Genomic DNA, 18,053 nt, shown 5'->3' on the forward strand with positions numbered 1-18,053 from the left:
CTGGATGTTGATATCTGAAAAGCAAAGAGAGGTTCGTTTAAACAATTCTGTATGGTGAGTTGAGATGACAAAAAAACTTTTCTAAGTAAAGCATGGATCAAATATACAGTATAGATGACTTGCTGGCTAAACTTGTTTCAAAGATGTTGCAACCCTGGCTTTATTTACGGTTCTCAAACGAACCATAACACAAGTGCAATATTACTCTTACTTTGGAGAAACCTTGTACATTTCCTCTCTTGCATCTCGTATTATCGTGTTTGACAAAAGCACGGCGTGGGAGATTGCTAACCAAGACGTTCCAAAGACGATTCATGCAACTTCTTGAAACCCCAGTTCACACAAAATTTCCCATACTCCCTCTGATCCATATTAATTGTCACTGCTTTAGTACAATTCAATGGATCGGAGGGAGTACTAAAATTCGCTGGCCCACCTTGCACCGTAACTACAGCCTCTGGTAACCTTCAGTTCTCAGATTTCCAGACAAGTCTTAATTCAGAAAGATGTAGACAACAAACACAAGTATTACACAAGGAACCAGCCACACTTGTGAATATGATAATCTACAGGCAAACAAAATAGATGGTATAGAGAGGAACAACAAATCCGAGTTAACCATCTTCAGACTCGAACACTGTCGCGGAAGGAACAACAGCGGTCTTCGTCATGGAACACAACACACACACCAAAGACCATCGCCGGTTCTTTTCCCACCTAGTGGTGCATCAGCCTCGTTATCATCCCGCCAATGAGGATTTTGCTACAGAGTTCCACATTGCAGCATACCAAAGTCATATACCTAGAAGATCCTTTCCCCCCTCTGTATTGTTGCATCTCCTGCAAAACGGATGTTAAAAACACACAATTAGGTTGAACGGTTTGATATGAAAGGTTATTGTCCTGTGTACATCTCTTTATTTTCAAAACTTAATGCAACTGTCCCTCAAAAATAAAAACTTAATGTAACTAAACATGATGCCATGCCTTTATAAAATGTTGTCTTTTATCTATGTCTAAATTTTCAGAACAAAGCAACTGAACATGATGCCATTTATTGTTGTTGATCTTCCCCCAGTGTTACCTACAGTTTTTAAATTATTGTTCTCACCAAAGCCACTTAAAGTTCATTCACAGATTTGACGGTGTAGCACCAGAACCAAGGGAAGGAGTAAGAAGCGGGCACATACCTGGAGCTAAATGTGTTCAATTCCCTGAGGTGGGTATAGTGCCGATTGTTAGAGTTATAATATAAGTCATGTAACCCTTTGTATTTATCCCGTTGTATAAGGGGTTTCCTGCATATGTTCCGTACCTGTACATGTATATATATCGGCCTATGGCCTCATGGGAATACAAGTTGCTTATTCCTAACATGGTATTAGAGCTAGGTCAACTTTTTTTGCACGTTGCAACTCGTGCTGTTGATCCACCTCGCGTCGTTACCCTCGTCTGTGGTCGCCGCTGGCTCTCTGTGCCTGCTCCTCTCCCCCTGCAGGTCAACGCCAGGACGCGTTCCCTAGTCCCGCCCCCGATCGAGCTGTCACCTGCCGCCGTCGTCGCCGCTGTGTGGATCGATCGCCAGGCTGGGCCGCTGTCCCTCTCCTCCCGATCGTGTCCAGGCTGTGCTCCCCGATCCCGTCGTCACCTGCCGCCGTCTGAGGTCTGCCGCACCGGATCCCGCCTCCTCCCGCTCGTGACCAGGCAGTGCTCCCCGATCCAGTCGTCACCTGCCGCTTCCGCCTCCTCCCGCTCGTGATCAGGCCGCACCGGATCCCGCCCCCAGCTGCCATTCTCGCTGGTTTTCGCCGGCTTCCCGTGCCGGATCCCGCTCCCAGCCGCCGTTCTCGTCCGGACTCTGCTGATTTCGGATCTCTGCTAAAAAAAAATTGTCTGCTGCATCGGGCTATGTTGCTGTCCCTCGCTGTCCGGTGATCTTCGATGGTACTAACTACACCGAGTTCGCTGGCTTCATGCGCATTCACATGCGTGGCATTCGTCTCTGGGGTGTTCTTTCTGGCGAGGTATGCTGTCCGCCACGTCCGGTCCCTCCGGTGGCCCCTACTCCGCCGACTCCACTGGTTCTTCCTACGGACGCTAATCAGGCCGCCAAGGATGCGGCTAAGCTTGCTGATGAGACTACTGATCGTGCTTATGATGAGAGGGTTTTGGCTTATGAGGAGGCTCTTCAGACGTATCATGGTGCTTTGTCTGTTTACACCCAGTGGCTTGATGATGATGCTCGTGCTGCAGCTGTTCTCACTGCTAGTGTTCTGCCTCAGTTTGCTTCTGAGTTTCTGGGTCTTCCTACTGTCTTTCAGATGTGGACCTGTCTTCGTCAGCGCTATGAGCCCTCTGGTGATGCCTTATACCTTTCTGTGGTTCGTCAGGAGCATGCTCTTCAGCAGGGTGACTCTACTGTTGATGACTTTTATGCACAGAGTTCTGCTATCTGGCGCCAGCTTGATTCTCTCCGCAGTGCTGGTTGTCGTACTTGCCCCTGCTGCCAGGCTGTCCAGGCCAATTTGGAGTTTCATCGCGTCTACGAGTTCCTGTCTCGGCTCCGTAAGGAGTTTGAGCCCCGGCGTGCTCAGTTGTTTGCCCGTGGCCGTATTTCTCTCATGAAGGCGCTTTCAGAGATTCGTGCTGAGGAGACTCGCTTACGTGGTGCTGGTTTACTGATGCTTCCCGCACTGAGCACCCGCCCTCTACACAGTCAGGTACATCTCCATGGGTTCTGGACTCTGGAGCTTCTTTTCATATGTCTTCTCATTCTTCCGCTTTGTCCTCTCTTCGATCGCTGGATTCTCCTGTTCATGTCTTCACTGCTGATGGTACTCCACTTTCTGTTGCTAGTAGAGGCCATCTTTCCACTCCTTATTCTGTTCCTGATGTTGCTCATGTTCCTTGACTTACCATGAATCTGTTTTCTGCCGGTCAACTTACTGATTCTGGTTGTCGTGTCATCCTTGACGTTGACTCTTGTTCTGTCCAGGATCGTCGCACGCACACTCTGGTTGGTACTGGCCCTCGCCGCCGTGATTCTCAGGGTCTTTGGGAGTTGGACTGGCTTCATGTTCCTTCCGCTGCCACCACCATCGCCAGTCCCTCCGCTGTTGTCGCCTCTGTTACTGGTTCCTTCAAGCAGTGGCATCATCGACTTGGTCATCTGTGTGGTTCTCGGTTATCGTCTTTAGTTCGTCGAGGTCTTCTGGGGTCTGTCTCAGGAGATGTCTCTTTAGAGTGTCAGGGTTGTCGTCTTGGCAAGCAGATTCAGTTACCATATTCACATAGTGAGTCAGTGTCTAAGCGTCCTTTTGATTTAGTCCATTCTGATGTATGGGGTCCGGCTCCTTTCGCTTCGAAAGGTGGTCATAAATACTATATTATTTTCATCGATGATTTTTCTCGTTACACATGGCTTTATTTCATGACTTCTCGTAGTGAGGTGTTGTCTATTTATAAGCGTTTTGCTGCCATGGTTCATACTCAGTTCTCTTCACCCATTCGTGTTTTTCGTGCTGACTCCGCTGGTGAGTATATCTCTAAGATGTTGCGTGGTGTCCTTGCTGAGCAGGGTACTCTTGCCCAGTTCTCTTGTCCTGGTGCTCATGCTCAGAATGGCGTGTCTGAGCGCAAGCATCGTCACCACCTTGAGACAGCTCGTGCGATGATGATCACCGCCTCTCTTCCGCCTCATTTTTGGGCCGAGGCTATCTCCACTTCCGCCTATCTCATCAACCTTCAGCCGTCCGCTGCTTTGCAGGGTGGTGTTCCTTTTGAGCGTCTTTTTGATCGTTCTCCCGATTATTCGATGCTTCGCTTGTTTGGCTGTGTTTGCTATGTTCTTCTTGCCCCTCGCGAACGCACCAAACTGGCCGCTCAGTCTGTTGAGTGTGTCTTCTTAGGCTACAGTGATGAACATAAGGGCTATCGTTGTTGGGATCCTATCGGTCGTCGGATGCGTATCTCTCGAGACGTGACTTTTGATGAGTCTCGTCCTTTCTACCCACGCCCATCTTCCTCGATTTTTTCAGTGGAGGATATCTCTTTCCTCACTTTTCCTGACTCACCTATCACCCCCGTCGCGCCTGTGCCTATTCGTTCCACTCCCTCTGCTTCTCCACCCCTCGTCGATTTGCAGCCACCATCTTCCCCGGTCTCCTCACCTAGCATGTCACCGGATTCTACACCTTCATCTCCGGTGACTTCTTCGTCGCCACCCCCCCATTCTACCTTGGCGATTCCTCCTTCTATTGTTCCATCTTTTCCTCAGCATTACACTCGTCGTTCACGACCTGTGGATGCTTCCTTGGATGAGTCGTCCTCTTCCTCTCAGCCTACTTATGGCTTGCGTTCTCGTCCTCGTCCGCCTGTTGATCGCTTTGGATTTCCCACCGCTGGTGCTGCTGTTCTTGAGCCGACTTCTTACCATCAGGCTGTTGTTCATCCTGAATGGCAGTTTGCGATGGCAGAGGAGATTGCTGCTCTTGAACGCACTGGTACCTGGGATCTTGTTTCTCTTCCTCCCGGAGTCCGTCCCATCACTTGTAAGTGGGTCTACAAGGTTAAGACTCGCTCCGATGGTTCTCTTGAGCATCACAAAGCTCGTCTCGTGGCTCGTGGTTTTGAGCAGGAGCATGGTCGTGATTATGATGAGACTTTTGCTCCTGTGGCCCATATGACCACTATTCGTACACTTCTTGCCGTTGCCTCTGCACGCCACTGGTCTATCTCTCAGCTTGATGTTAAGAATGCCTTTCTTAATGGTGAGCTGCGTGAGGAGGTGTACATGCAGCCACCACCTGGGTATTCTGTTCCTGATGGCATGGTATGTCGTCTTCGTCGCTCTCTCTATGGCCTTAAGCAAGCCCCTCGCGCCTGGTTTGAGCGTTTTGCCTCTGTGGTCACTACTGCTGGTTTTTCAGCAAGTGCTCATGATCCAGCATTGTTTATTCACCTTTCTCCTCGTGGCCGGACTCTTCTTCTTCTCTATGTTGATGACATGGTCATCACTGGGGATGACCCCGAGTATATTGCCTTTGTAAAGGCCCGTCTTAGTGAGTAGTTTCTTATGTCTGATCTTGGACCTCTTCGCTACTTTCTTGGGATTGAAGTCTCTTCTACCTCTGATGGCTTTTTTATATCCCAGGAAAAGTATATCCAGGATCTTCTTGCTCGTGCTGCTCTTACCGACGAGCGCATTGTTGAGACTCCTATGGAGCTCAATGTTCACCTCCGTGCTACTGATGGTGATCCTCTCCCTGACCCGACGCGTTATCGTCATCTCGTTGGCAGTCTTGTCTATCTAGCTGTCACTCGTCCGGACATCTCCTATCCGGTTCATATTCTGAGTCAGTTTGTCTCTGCTCCCACATCGGTTCACTACAGTCATCTCCTTCGTGTTCTCCGATATCTTCGGGGCACGATCTCTCACCGTCTATTCTTTCCTAGCTCCAGTTCTTTACAGCTTCAGGCCTATTCGGATGCTACGTGGGCTAGTGATCCTTCTGATCGTCGTTCACTTTCTGCTTACTGTGTTTTTCTTGGCGGTTCTCTCATTGCCTGGAAGACGAAGAAACAGATTGCAGTTTCCCGTTCGAGTGCTGAGGCTGAGTTGCGAGCCATGGCTCTTTTGACGGCAGAGGTGACTTGGTTACGGTGGTTACTTCAGGATTTTGGTGTTTCTGTCACTACACCGACTCTGCTCTTATCTGACAGTACAGGTGCTATTAGCATTGCGCGCGATCCTGTAAAGCATGAACTCACCAAGCATATTGGTGTTGATGCTTTCTATGTGCGTGCTGGTGTGCAGGATCAGGTTATTGCTCTTCAGTATGTGCCTTCCGAGTTACAGTTGGCGGATTTCCTGACGAAGGCCCAGACTAGAGCCCAACATGGCTTTTACCTCTCCAAACTCAGTGTTGTTCATCCACCATGAGTTTGAGGGGGGGTGTTAGAGTTATAATATAAGTCATGTAACCCTTTGTATTTATCCCGTTGTATAAGGGGTTTCCTGCATATGTTCCGCACCTGTACATGTATATATATCGGCCTATGGCCTCATGGGAATACAAGTTGCTTATTCCTAACACCGATATCATTATTAGATAATATATACTTGGATAACCACAAAAGGCTAGAATATGACAATGCTAGTCTTCTCCCAAATGATTGATGGTGCACCAATGCTTCTCCCTGCAGAAAGAGCTATGTAAGAAATTTGAGCAAGCACGTGTGAATTCTGTTTCGTCTCACTGTTCTAGTCTGAAACTCATAGTTTATTATGGCATTTGCTATGAAAGGAAACAAGTAAGAAAATTTTCAATGTGTACAGTACAGAAAACAGAAGTACATTCTGACCTAAGAAGCAATCATTTCTTGGGCCTATCAGATGTGTACATGAAGTACAAAAGTTTCACCAAGCAATAGTAATAATAGCACCCGGTTTGATGTCTCTTCAGGGACTTCACTTTGATCAACCGATAGTCATCACATCACATGCAGATCTGGTGTAACTGCCTGCATACTTTGCTCTGGTCTGGAAATCTGGCATGTTCTTCTTGGATATTATCACTGAGACATTGACTCTGCCAAGCAGTGTCTAACAATATTTCTTTACAGGGACTATAGAATTGGGAAGCATGACGTTCCAGTTTACGGCGGATCTTGGACAGAATGGGAAGCGAAGCCAGATAATGATTATCCAAAAGTTATATCCACTGGCTTTTAAATCAACCATTGTGAAGCTATGAATGCAGTTATTGCATCCTGCATCATTCAGCTCAGATTTTCAGCACAATGGTATTTCTCTGTGGCAAGATTTGCAGTTTGCACCTAAGTCAATACAAAGGTCATACGAAACAGAAATACCTATTGTCCTATGGTCAATGGCTATAGGCCAATAATGAAGAAACCCTATGTCAAATTTTTGAGACATCAACATTAAATTTATAATTGTGTTGTATTAATGTTACTATTGAAGAGATATTAAACTGGAAACAACATTAATATGAATTGATTTTGTTTCAGAGTTGTGACTGTTGATTGTGATGCTTGCACAGCCTCCCTTGTCTGCAACAGTGCAACCAAATGAGTTGTGTGCAGCAAGTGCAGAGCAACTGATCAAAATTTCATCTTATGCAAATTTCTTTTCTAGCACAAGGAAGTTAAACGTAAAATAGAAATGACTGCTTAAAATTGAGCAATTGCTACTAAAATTACAACCAGGTACAGAAAAGGGCACCACTCTGCCCTCCAGACTCCAGTGCATGTGGAGTGGTAATCAAAGTCATGTCACAGTTGATCTATTCAATACACTTACGGATACTGACTGAAAACTAAATGGAAGGTTATTGTGTTTATCCAAAGATTTAACTTACCCTCGTATAACCGGGCAACAATTGCTTTTGCGCTCTCACATGCACAACTCATCGTAGTACATGCTCATCGATGAAGCTCTGCACCACGTAGTGACATGAACCGAGCATATAATTTCATTAGCACCTAATCTGCAACGCAACCCATTCCTGTCTTGCATATTCTTTCTACTGAACCTTCAGGCTGTGTTTCCCATCTTCCAGACACATGAAGCTACATACAACAGTAAAGCTTGAGGCTCTCAAGCAAATTGCACAAAAGTGGCTACTGAATTCAGCTATCACTGAAACAGATTCACCAGTGCGTCTGATAACAAAAAGCCCAAATCAACCAGCACATGTCTCTTTCTGGTGTACTTCTGTAACCCCAGCAGCACTCTCTTGATTGCTGAACATTTTAGATTCTCCACTGACCGTCTGAAGATCATCAGCAACCATAAAGGCACGAACATCATCCTTGTGATCTATCCAGCTGTATCCACGACCTTTGACAACTCCACGGCTAATCATCAATGCCCTAATGCCTGATGCATCCCCATGTCGGCCTAAGGAAGCATATATGTTTGACAAGAGAACATAGGGTGATGGGTTCTTTGGATCAAGGTGGAACAGGTGCTGCGCGGCACATTCCCCCAATTCAGCATTGTGATGTACAGCACAGGCAGCAAGTAGAACTTCCCACACTATAGGATCATCTTTGCATGGCATCTGTTCTATTAGTGCCTCCACTTCAACAAGCCGACCCGCTCGCCCCAATCCATCTATGAGACAAGTGTAATGCTCAGCCAGTGGTGTAATTCTGTAAGTACTCTCCATGGAATTAAAGAATGCAATGGCTTCATCTACGAGCCCGGAGTGACTACATCCTGTTAGGACGGCAATGAAAGTGACACTATCTGGCCGCTGTTCTGTAGTTAACATATACTCAAATAGTTCAACGGCTTTTTCTCCGAAACCATTCTGAGCATATCCATGTATCATCTCATTCCATGCAACTATATTCTTAGTCACCATGCTGTCGAAGGAAAGGCGTGCATCGTCCATGTTGCCACATTTAGCATACATATCAATCAGGGCACTACCCACATAGACATTCTGATCATAACCATCTTTCGCAACTTGTGCATGTATCTGCCTACCTTGAGGTACGGAAGAAAGTCTTGCACATGAATTAATCATGGTAGCATAGGAGGAGGATGTGGGCATCATTCCATTTTGTCGCATCTGCTTGAAGAAATCAAAGGCCTCTTTGTTGAAAGAATGGATAGCCAAACATGAGATCATGGAATTCCAACACACCACATCTCTCTCTGTCATCCTGTTGAAAATGCTCCTGGCAATACTAATCTGTCCACATTTTGCATACATATCGACCAAACCACTAGCGACAAACATGTCGTTATGCAACAGGAGTCTTACTGAAGCAGAATGAACTTGTGCTCCAAGGTCCAAATTCCCCAATCTTGAGCATGAACTGAGGATCACGGCCAGAGTTGTTCGGTCAGGCTGCACATTTTGATGCTGCATTTTCCTAAACAGCTCGATTGTTTCTTGATGCAGTTCCTCCTGGCAGTAACCAGACAAAAGCGTGTTCCACGTAGTCAAAGTCGGCCTTGATATATTGTCGAACATTGCACGAGCAGATGGAACATCCCTCGCCTTAATACAGGACGCAAGCATGTTACTGTAAGTGACCTCATTGGGCTCAGAGCCCGACTCTACCATCACGTTCAATACTTCCAAAGCCTTCTCATAGCTGCCCGCCTGGCCGAATCCAGTTATAAGGATGTTCCAAGAAACAATACTGACGCTGGGCAATGAGTCGAACACCTTGACAGCATCGTCCATTTGCATGCACTTGGTGTACATATCGATCAAGGAGTTCCCCACATGCTGGTCTGCCCCAAAGCCTTTTCTGATGATCAAGGCGTGAATGCACTGCCCAAGCTGGAACGAGCGAAGAACGTTGAACTCGCTGGCGCCAGCTTGTGCGCACGAGCCCAGAACACTTGACACGGCCACGGGATCAACATGTACCCCGCTCCTGCACATCCTGGCGAACAGCCTGAGCGCATCGTCGACGGACCCGGTCTGCGCGAGCCCTCCCATCATCGCCGTGAACGACACCTCGTTCGGGCGAGCCATCCGGTCGAACAGCCGCACAGCATCCCCGACGCTGCCGCACTTGGTATACATGCCAACGAGCGCGTTCTCCACGAACAGGTTCTCTTCAAGCCCGACCTTGACCACGAGCCCGTGGCAGCGCCTCCCGTCCACGAGCGCGGCCATGGAGCCGCAAGCGCTGAGCACGCTGGCGAGCGTGAAGTGCGTCGGGATGAGGCCCTCCCGGAGCATCCCTTCGTACAGCCCCAGCGCCTCGCCCGCGCGCTCGGACCGCGCGAGCGCGGAGATGACGGTGTTCCAGGAGACGACGTTCGGCTCGGGCATTTCGTCGAGCAGCGTCCGGGCCGCGTCGAGGTCGCCCGCGCGGCTGGCCGCCGAGAGCGCCGCATTGTAGGAGTAGGCGTTGGGGTGGGGCAGGGTGCGGAAGACGCGGAGGGCGTCGCGCGGGAGGCCGGAGAGCGAGTAGAGCTCGACCAGGCGGTTGAGGAGGAAGGTGTCGGCGGCGAGGCCACCGGCAAGGACGCGCGCGTGGGCGGCCTTGGCGTGGGTGCGGCTGGGCTTTGGGTTCCGCTTGATGCATGCTTGGAGCACGCCAGCGAGCTGGGCCGCCAGATTCGCCATCAGCGCGGGATTTAGCGGCAAGTAGAAGGGCACCTATTTTATAGACAAAAGTATGGGAATGGCTTGATATAAGTTTGCTGATTTTTGAATTTGGGTTAGTCGATTGTTACCAACCTTCGGACGCGAAATGAACAGCCGGGTCACCTTCTTCAACCTCCCGTGCCCTCCTATTCATCTTCTTGCTTCGAACCGTCGTGCCGCCGTTGGTTTAGCCTCCTGCTTCCGCACCACCCTCCCCCCCCCCCCAAAGCATGGCCCATCGCCGTCGGTCCCCCGCCATCCCTCTAGCCCTGGCGTCGATGGAGATTTTTCCGGCGAACTTGCACCACCGTCGTGCTGCTGCTCCCCACCATCATCGTGCTGACCCCCCCCCCCCCCACCCCCACCCACCCACTCTAAGATGATGGGGCAGCCCTCCGACGAGCTCCTTCCTTCCCACCGGCCTCCCTACATCATCATCGCTAGGATCAACCGTCGGTCCACCGTGGTGAGCGCGTATTGGGGAAGAACGCATACAGCGCAACCGTCAACCCCAACATCGACAACTCCTTCATCGTCGCGCTAGCCGTCTTCCTCGACAAGATGCGCTACCAACGCCACCACTGAAATGCAAATGTTTGTCGTTGTTGCCTGCTTTCTCTTGAGCATGCGTTGGTTTTCCCTTGAAGAGGAAAGGGTGATGCAGCAAAGTAGCGTAAGTGTTTCCCTTAGTTTTTGAGAACCAAGGTATCAATCCAGTAGGAGACTACACGCAAATCGCCTAGTACCTGCACAAATAATCAAGAACCTTGCAACCAATGTGATAAAGGGGTTGTCAATCCCTTCACGGCCACTTGCAAAAGTGAGATCTGATAAAGATAATAAGATAAATATTTTTGGTATTTTTGTTGTATAGATTGGAAAATAAAGATTGCAAAATAAACGGCGACAGAAGTAGCTAGTTGACGGGAAACTAATATGATGTAAAATAGACCAGGGGGCCATAGGTTTCACTAGTGGCTTCTCTCACATATATTACGGTGGGTGAAAAATTACTGCCGAGCAATTGATAAAAAAGTGCATAGTTATGATGATATCTAAGTCAATGATCATGAATATAGGCATCACATCCGTGTCAAGTAGACCGAAACGATTCTGCATCTACTACTATTACTCCACACATCGACCGCTATCCAGCATGCATCTAGAGTATTAAGTTCATAAGAACGGAGTAACGCATTAGGCAAGATGACATGATGTAGAGGGATAAACTCAAGCAATATGATATAAACCCCATCTTTTTATCCTCGATGGCAACAATACAATACGTGTCGTTTCCCTTTCTGTCACTGGGATCGAGCACCGCAAGATTGAACCCAAAGCTAAGCACTTCTCCCATTGCAAGAAAGATCAATCTAGTAGGCCAAACTAAACCGATAATTCGAAGAGACTTGCAAAGATATCAAATCATGAATATGAATTCAGAGAAGAACCAAATAATATTCATAGATAATCAAGTTCATAAACCCACAATTCATCGGATCTCGGCAAACACACCGCAAAAGAGTATTACATCGAATAGATCTCCAAGAACATTGAGGAGAACTTTGTATTTAGATCCAAAGAGAGAGAAGAAGTCATCTAGCTAATAACTACGGACCCGAAAGTCTGTGGTAAACTACTGACACATCATCGGAGAGGCTATGGTGTTGATGTAGAAGCCCTCCGTGATCGAATCGCCCTCCGGCAGATCGCCGGAAAAGGCCCCAAGATGGGATCTCACGGGTACAGAAGGTTTGCGGTGGTGGAAAAGTGGTTTCGTGGCTCCCCTGGATGTTTTCAGGGAATAAGAGTATATATAGGTGAAAGAAATAGGTCGGTGGAGCTACGAGGGGCTCACGAGGGTGGGGGGCGCGCCTACCCCGGGCGCGCCCTCCTGCCTCGTGGCTGCCTCGTTGCTTCCTTGACTTCCACTCCAAGTCTCCTGGATTGCGTTTGTTCCAAAAAAGATCCTCGCGAAGGTTTCGTTCCGTTTGGATTCCGTTTGATATTTCTTTTCTGCGAAACACTGAAATAGGCAAAAAAAACAGCAATTTGCACTGGGCCTTCGGTTAATAGGTTAGTCCAAAAAATAATATAAAAAAGCATAATAAAGCCCATTAAACATCCAAAACAGATAATATAATATCATGGAAGAATAAAAAATTATAGATACGTTGGAGACGTATCAGCATCCCCAAGCTTAATTCCTGCTCATCCTCGAGTAGATAAATGATAAAAACATAATTTTTGATGTGGAATACTACCTAACATAATTTTTCAATGTAATTCTCTTTATTGTGGCATGAATGTTTAGATCCAAAAGATTCTAGACAAAGTTTTAATATTGACATAAAAATAGTAATACTTCAAGCATGCTAACCAAGCAATTATGTCTTATCAAAATAACATAGCCAAAGAAAGCTTATCTCTACAAAATTATATAGTTTGGCCATGCTTCATTTTCGTCACACAAAATGCTCCCATCATGCACAACCCTGATGACAAGCCAAGCAATTGTTTCATACTTAGCCTTTTCAAACTCTTTCAACTTTTACGCAATATATGAGCGCAAGCCATGGACATAGCACTATGGGTGGAATAGCATATGATAATGGAGGTTGTGTGAGAAGACAAAAAGGGAGACTAGTCTCACATTGACGCGGCTAATCAACGGGCTATGGAGATGCCCGTCAATTGATGTCAATGCAAGGAGTAGGGATTGCCATGCAACGGATGCACTAAAGCTATAAATACTAGATGATACCCCGCGAGTTGCCGCGGGATTGGTTGTAATAATTTTTGATGAAATATTAGTGAAAATTAAAATAGATAATATAATGTATTTGATTACTATATAGAACTAACATTCTCATAAGGGATAATTATATTTATGCCCCTAGTTATGTCCCACTCGTCTGTTTTACCCCTAATTCCCAAAAGTCACCGGTTCTGTCCAAGTCACTTTGCTCCTCTTATGCTTTTGCCCTTTGACCATTTGACCATCAGTTTGAAAACTTCATAACTAATTCATACTGAATCAGAAAAATGCAAATAAGATACCAAAATGTTCAGAAAAACATCACCTATATGTCAGTGTCATTTGCATTCATGAAAAAAGTGTTGGAAAGTGCACATCCGAGTTTTAGCTCTTTTGATACCACCATGAATAGTGAACTCTAAAAAATTCAAAAAAATATGGTGGCGAAGAACAACAAATGTGCTAAGTGCTTGCTAAGTTTCATTAGGGAACGACATTCGTGGAAGTCGTGGCAAAAAAATAATCTATTTTGGAGTGCCGATTGTTTTTTTTGCCGCGGCACCCACGAATGTTATTCCCTGATGAAACATGGCAGGCACTTAAAACATTTGTCATTCTTTGCCACCAATTTTATTTTAGTTTTTTGAACTTTTTTACATTTTACTATTCATGGTGGTAGCATAAGAGCTAAAACTCGGATGGGCACTTTCCAACACTTTTTTCATGAATGCAAATGACACTGACATATAGGTGATGTTTTTCTGAACATTTTGGTATCTTATTTGCATTTTTCTGATTTAGTATGAATTAGTTACGAAGTTTTCAAACTGATGGTCATACGGTCAAAGGGCAAAAGCATAATAGGAGCAAAGTTACTTGGAGAGAACCAGTGACTTTTGGGAATTAGGGGTAAAACAGACGAGTGGGATACAACTAGGGGCATAAATCTAATTATCCCTTCTCATAAGCCATCTCGGGTGATGAGAGAGTGTTTACAAACTAATGGGTGGAAGCATACCATGAATCCCAATATTGAAAACTTTGATCAACTTTGCAATGAAAGGTCAGAACCCTAATATATAGGATGTATTGATATAACCCCAACAAAAGAAATCACATGTGTGAGAGGACCCATGCATATGATTCCTACAATGGAAATAGTGACATTTAAATTTGTGTAAACAGTGTACCAAAATGTTACTTTGTGAAGTCAATTAATCTATGTTTTTGGTCCCGCAAAAGGAAAATAATTAACCCAATATTTTTTCTGAAAATTAAACCAATGTTTAAGAAGGTTCGTATGGCTGCACCAAGATTATCCATTAGGCTGTGTAGCACACATAAGGAAATCAAATTATTTGGCTATTTAAGATATGCAGAATCCAACAAAATGCATGTGTAGTGCAAATAAAAATCATAAGTTTTGCAAAGGATGGGGCTCGTACGTACCAAACCTGCCAGATATGGTTATATATGAATTTCAGAATCAGGATTACGCTGCACATCAATAAGCGCTAATTCATTCTCACCCTTATACTTATCCCAAAAACAACATATAATCGGGCTGCTTGGCGTTCCAGGATGTACATCTACACAGGAAAATAACAAACTAAAGAACAACAAAGGAGCACATGACCTTAAACTGCAGCAGCGTCGTTGTCGTAGTCCGTAGGTTGCGGTCCCGACCAGTTCAAGCTAGTAAGTACTCCCTTTGTAAAATAATATAAGAGCATTTAGATCACTATACCTTGTAACTACCAGCAAGCAGCACAAAACGTATGAACACCACAACACATGTAGCTACGCCCAGCAGCCACCGCTTATCCCTTAAGTGTGCCGTTGCTCGACTAATTTTGCCTTCTGCCGCTCGACTGATCCAGCAGGAGAGATGAGATGGACATGGTGTGTGGCAAACTGGCAGCTATGAGGGAGAGAGATGGCAAGGGAGCATGGCAGAGAAAAAACGTAAGTGCTAAATCAAAATAAAATTCATCCGGTAAATAACCAGAAAAAGAAATAGTAAATATAGCGATTCATTTGTGGGTGACATGCATAGCACAGCATCATCCAGCACACGAACAAATCAACTTTTTCATTGTCAGCAACTAGTTGTGGCTGGACGGATCTTGATACGCCTGCTTGCTGTGCTTGTTGGTGGTCGCAACGCGGCCAAGAACTCGCACCAACGCTTGCGTGGAGAAGGATGGCGGGCGGAAGAGGAGATGCGACCTGGATCATCTGGGCTGGTGGTGCTGTGCGTCCTTGCCGCCAAAGCCTAGACCGAGCAGGTTCCCTAGTCAGCTGGTGGCACCAGCAGTCGTCGCTCGCCTCCCCGACTGTCTCCGTCCCCGCCGGTGTCACCTTCCCCCAAAGCCCTGCTGCTAGCCACCGTCCTAGTCGCTGGTGGCACCACACGAGGGAGAGGATAGATTGAGAGGGAGACGAAGAGAGAGGGATGAAGGAAATATGCCCTAGAGGCAATAACAAAGTTATTATTTATTTCCTTATTTCATGATAAATGTTTATTATTCATGCTAGAATTGTATTAACCGGAATAATAATACATGTGTGAATACATAGACAAACATAATGTCACTAGTATGCCTCTACTTGACTAGCTCGTTAATCAAAGATGGTTAAGTTTCCTAACCATAGACATGAGTTGTCATTTGATTAACGGGATCACATCATTAGGAGAATGATGTGATTGACTTGACCCATTCCGTTAGCTTAGCACTTGATCGTTTAGTATGTTGCTATTGCTTTCTTCATGACTTATACATGTTCCTATGACTATGAGATTATGCAGCTCCGTTTATCAGAGGAACACTTTGTGTGCTACCAAACGTCACAACGTAACTGAGTGATTATAAATGTGCTCTAGAGGTGTCTCCGAAGGTACTTGTTGGGTTGGCGTATTTCGAGATTAGGATTTGTCACTCCGATTGTCGGAGAGGTATCTCTGAGCCCACTCAGTAATGCACATCACTATAAACTTTGCAAGCATTGTAACTAATGAGTTAGTTGCGGGATGATGTATTACGGAACGAGTAAAGAGACTTGCCGGTAACGAGATTGAACTAGGTATTGAGATACCGACGATCAAATCTCGGGCAAGTAACATACCGATGACAAAGGGAACAACGTATGTTGTTATGCGGTTTGACCGATAAAGATCTTCGTAGAATATGTGGGAGCCAATATGAGCATCCATGTTCCGCTATTGGTTATTGACCGGAGACGTGTCTCGGTCATGTCTACATAGTTCTCGAACCCGTAGGGTCCGCACGCTTAACGTTCGGTGACGATTTGTATTATGAGTTTATGTGATTTGATGTACCGAAGATAGTTCGGAGTCCCGGATGAGATCGGGGACATGACGAGGAGTCTCGAAATGGTCGAGACGTAAAGATCGATATATTGGACGACTATATTCAGACATCGGAAAGGTTCCGAGTGGTTCGGGTATTTTTCGGAGTACCGGGGAGTTACGGGAATACGGGGGAAGAAGTATATGGGCCTTATTGGGCTTTAGGGGAAAGAGAGAGGCAGGCCCCCCCAATGACTAGTCCGAATTGGACTAGGGGGAGGGGCGGCGCCCCCTCCTTCCTTCTCTTCCCTCTTCCCCTTCCTTGTCTCCTACTCCTACTACTTGGAAGGGGAGGAATCCTACTCCCGGTGGGAGTAGGACTCCTCCAGGGCGCGCCATAGGGGCCGGCCCTCTTCCCCTCCTCCACTCCTTTATATACATGGCCAGGGGCACCCCATAGATACAACAATTGATCTCTTGATCTCTTAGCCGTGTGCGGTGCCCCCCTCCACCATATTCCACCTCGATCATATCGTAGCGGTGCTTAGGCGAAGCCCTGCATCGGTAGCAACATCATCACCGTCATCACGCCGTCGTGCTGACGAAACTCTCCCGTGAAGCTCTGCTGGATCGGAGTTCGCGGGACGTCATCGAGCTGAACGTGTGCTGAACTCAGAGGTGCCGTACGTTCGGTACTTGGATCGGTCGGATCGTGAAGACGTACGACTACATCAACCGCATTGCGCTAACGCTTCCGCTTTCGGTCTACGAGGGTACGTAGACAACACTCTCCCCTCTCGTTGCTATGCATCACCATGATCCTGTGTGTGCGTAGGATTTTTTTTGAAATTACTACGTTCCCCTACAGTGGCATCCGAGCCTGGTTTTATGCGTAGATGTTTATGCACGAGTAGAACACAAGTGAGTTGTGGGCGATACAAGTCATATTGCTTACCAGCATGTCGTACTTTGGTTCGGCGGTATTGTTGGATGAAGCGGCCCAGACCGACATTACGCGTACGCTTACGCAAGACTGGTTGTACCGACGTGCTTTGCACACAGGTGGCTGGCGGGTGTCAGTTTCTCCAACTTTAGTTGAACCGAGTGTGGCTACGCCCGGTCCTTGAGAAGGTTAAAACAACACCAACTTGACGAACTATCATTGTGGTTTTGATGCGTAGGTAAGAGCGGTTCTTGCTCAGCCCATAGCAGCCACGTAAAACTTGCAACAACAAAGTAGAGGAAGTCTAACTTATTTTTGCAGGGCATGTTGTGATGTGATATGGTCAAGACATGATGCTATATTTTCTTGTATGAGATGATCATGTTTTGTAACCGAGTTATCGGCAACTGGTAGGAGCCATATGGTTGTCGCTTTATTGTATGCAATGCAATCGCCCTGTAATGCTTTACTTTATCACTAAGCGGTAGCGATAGTCGTAGAAGCAATAGTTGGCGAGACGACAACGATGCTACGATGGAGATCAAGGTGTTGCGCTGGTGACGATGGTGATCATGACGGTGCTTCGGAGATGGAGATGACAAGCACAAGATGATGATGGCCATATCATATCACTTATATTGATTGCATGTGATGTTTATCCTTTATGCATCTTATTCTGCTTTGATTGACGGTAGCATTATAAGATGATCCCTCACTAAATTTCAAGATAAAAGTGTTCTCCCTGAGTATGCACTGTTGCCAAAGTTCGTCGTGCCGAGACACCACGTGATGATCGGGTGTGATAAGCTCTACGTTCATCTACAACGGGTGCAAGCCAGTTTTGCACACGCAAAATACTCGGGTTAAACTTGACGAGCCTAGCATATGCAGATATGG

At 46.5% G+C, this 18,053-nt stretch overlaps 1 protein-coding gene across 4 annotated transcripts; it reads right to left on the reverse strand.

The window, feature by feature from the left end:
* Window positions 1–445: 445 nt before the first annotated feature.
* On the reverse strand, window positions 446–10,157 carry LOC109763740 (pentatricopeptide repeat-containing protein At4g20770). 4 transcript variants are annotated; one of them, XM_020322604.4, is made up of 3 exons: window positions 7,383–10,157; window positions 6,364–6,771; window positions 446–840 (listed from the first exon to the last, which is right to left on the reverse strand). In XM_020322604.4, the coding sequence occupies exon 1, from the start codon at window positions 10,122–10,124 to the stop codon at window positions 7,707–7,709; it is 2,418 nt and encodes an 805-aa protein (XP_020178193.1). In that variant the 5' UTR covers window positions 10,125–10,157; the 3' UTR covers window positions 446–840; window positions 6,364–6,771; window positions 7,383–7,706. The 4 variants fall into 4 exon arrangements, with proteins under 4 accessions (XP_020178193.1, XP_040248091.1, XP_040248089.1 ...); XM_040392155.3 differs by lacking the exon at window positions 446–840 and adding an exon at window positions 6,083–6,198; XM_045229771.2 differs by lacking the exon at window positions 446–840 and adding an exon at window positions 6,083–6,198 and having other exon boundaries at window positions 6,364–6,812.
* Between the last annotated feature and the right edge of the window lie 7,896 nt (window positions 10,158–18,053).

Source organism: Aegilops tauschii, chromosome 6, assembly GCF_002575655.3.
Source record: "Aegilops tauschii subsp. strangulata cultivar AL8/78 chromosome 6, Aet v6.0, whole genome shotgun sequence".
Classification (NCBI taxonomy): Eukaryota; Viridiplantae; Streptophyta; class Magnoliopsida; order Poales; family Poaceae; genus Aegilops; species Aegilops tauschii.

What these genes read in the sequence shown, in the direction of transcription:
- LOC109763740 (XM_040392157.3), bottom strand. Translation starts at nt 10,124, where the DNA reads ATGGCGAATCTGGCGGCCCAGCTCGCTGGCGTGCTCCAAGCATGCATC.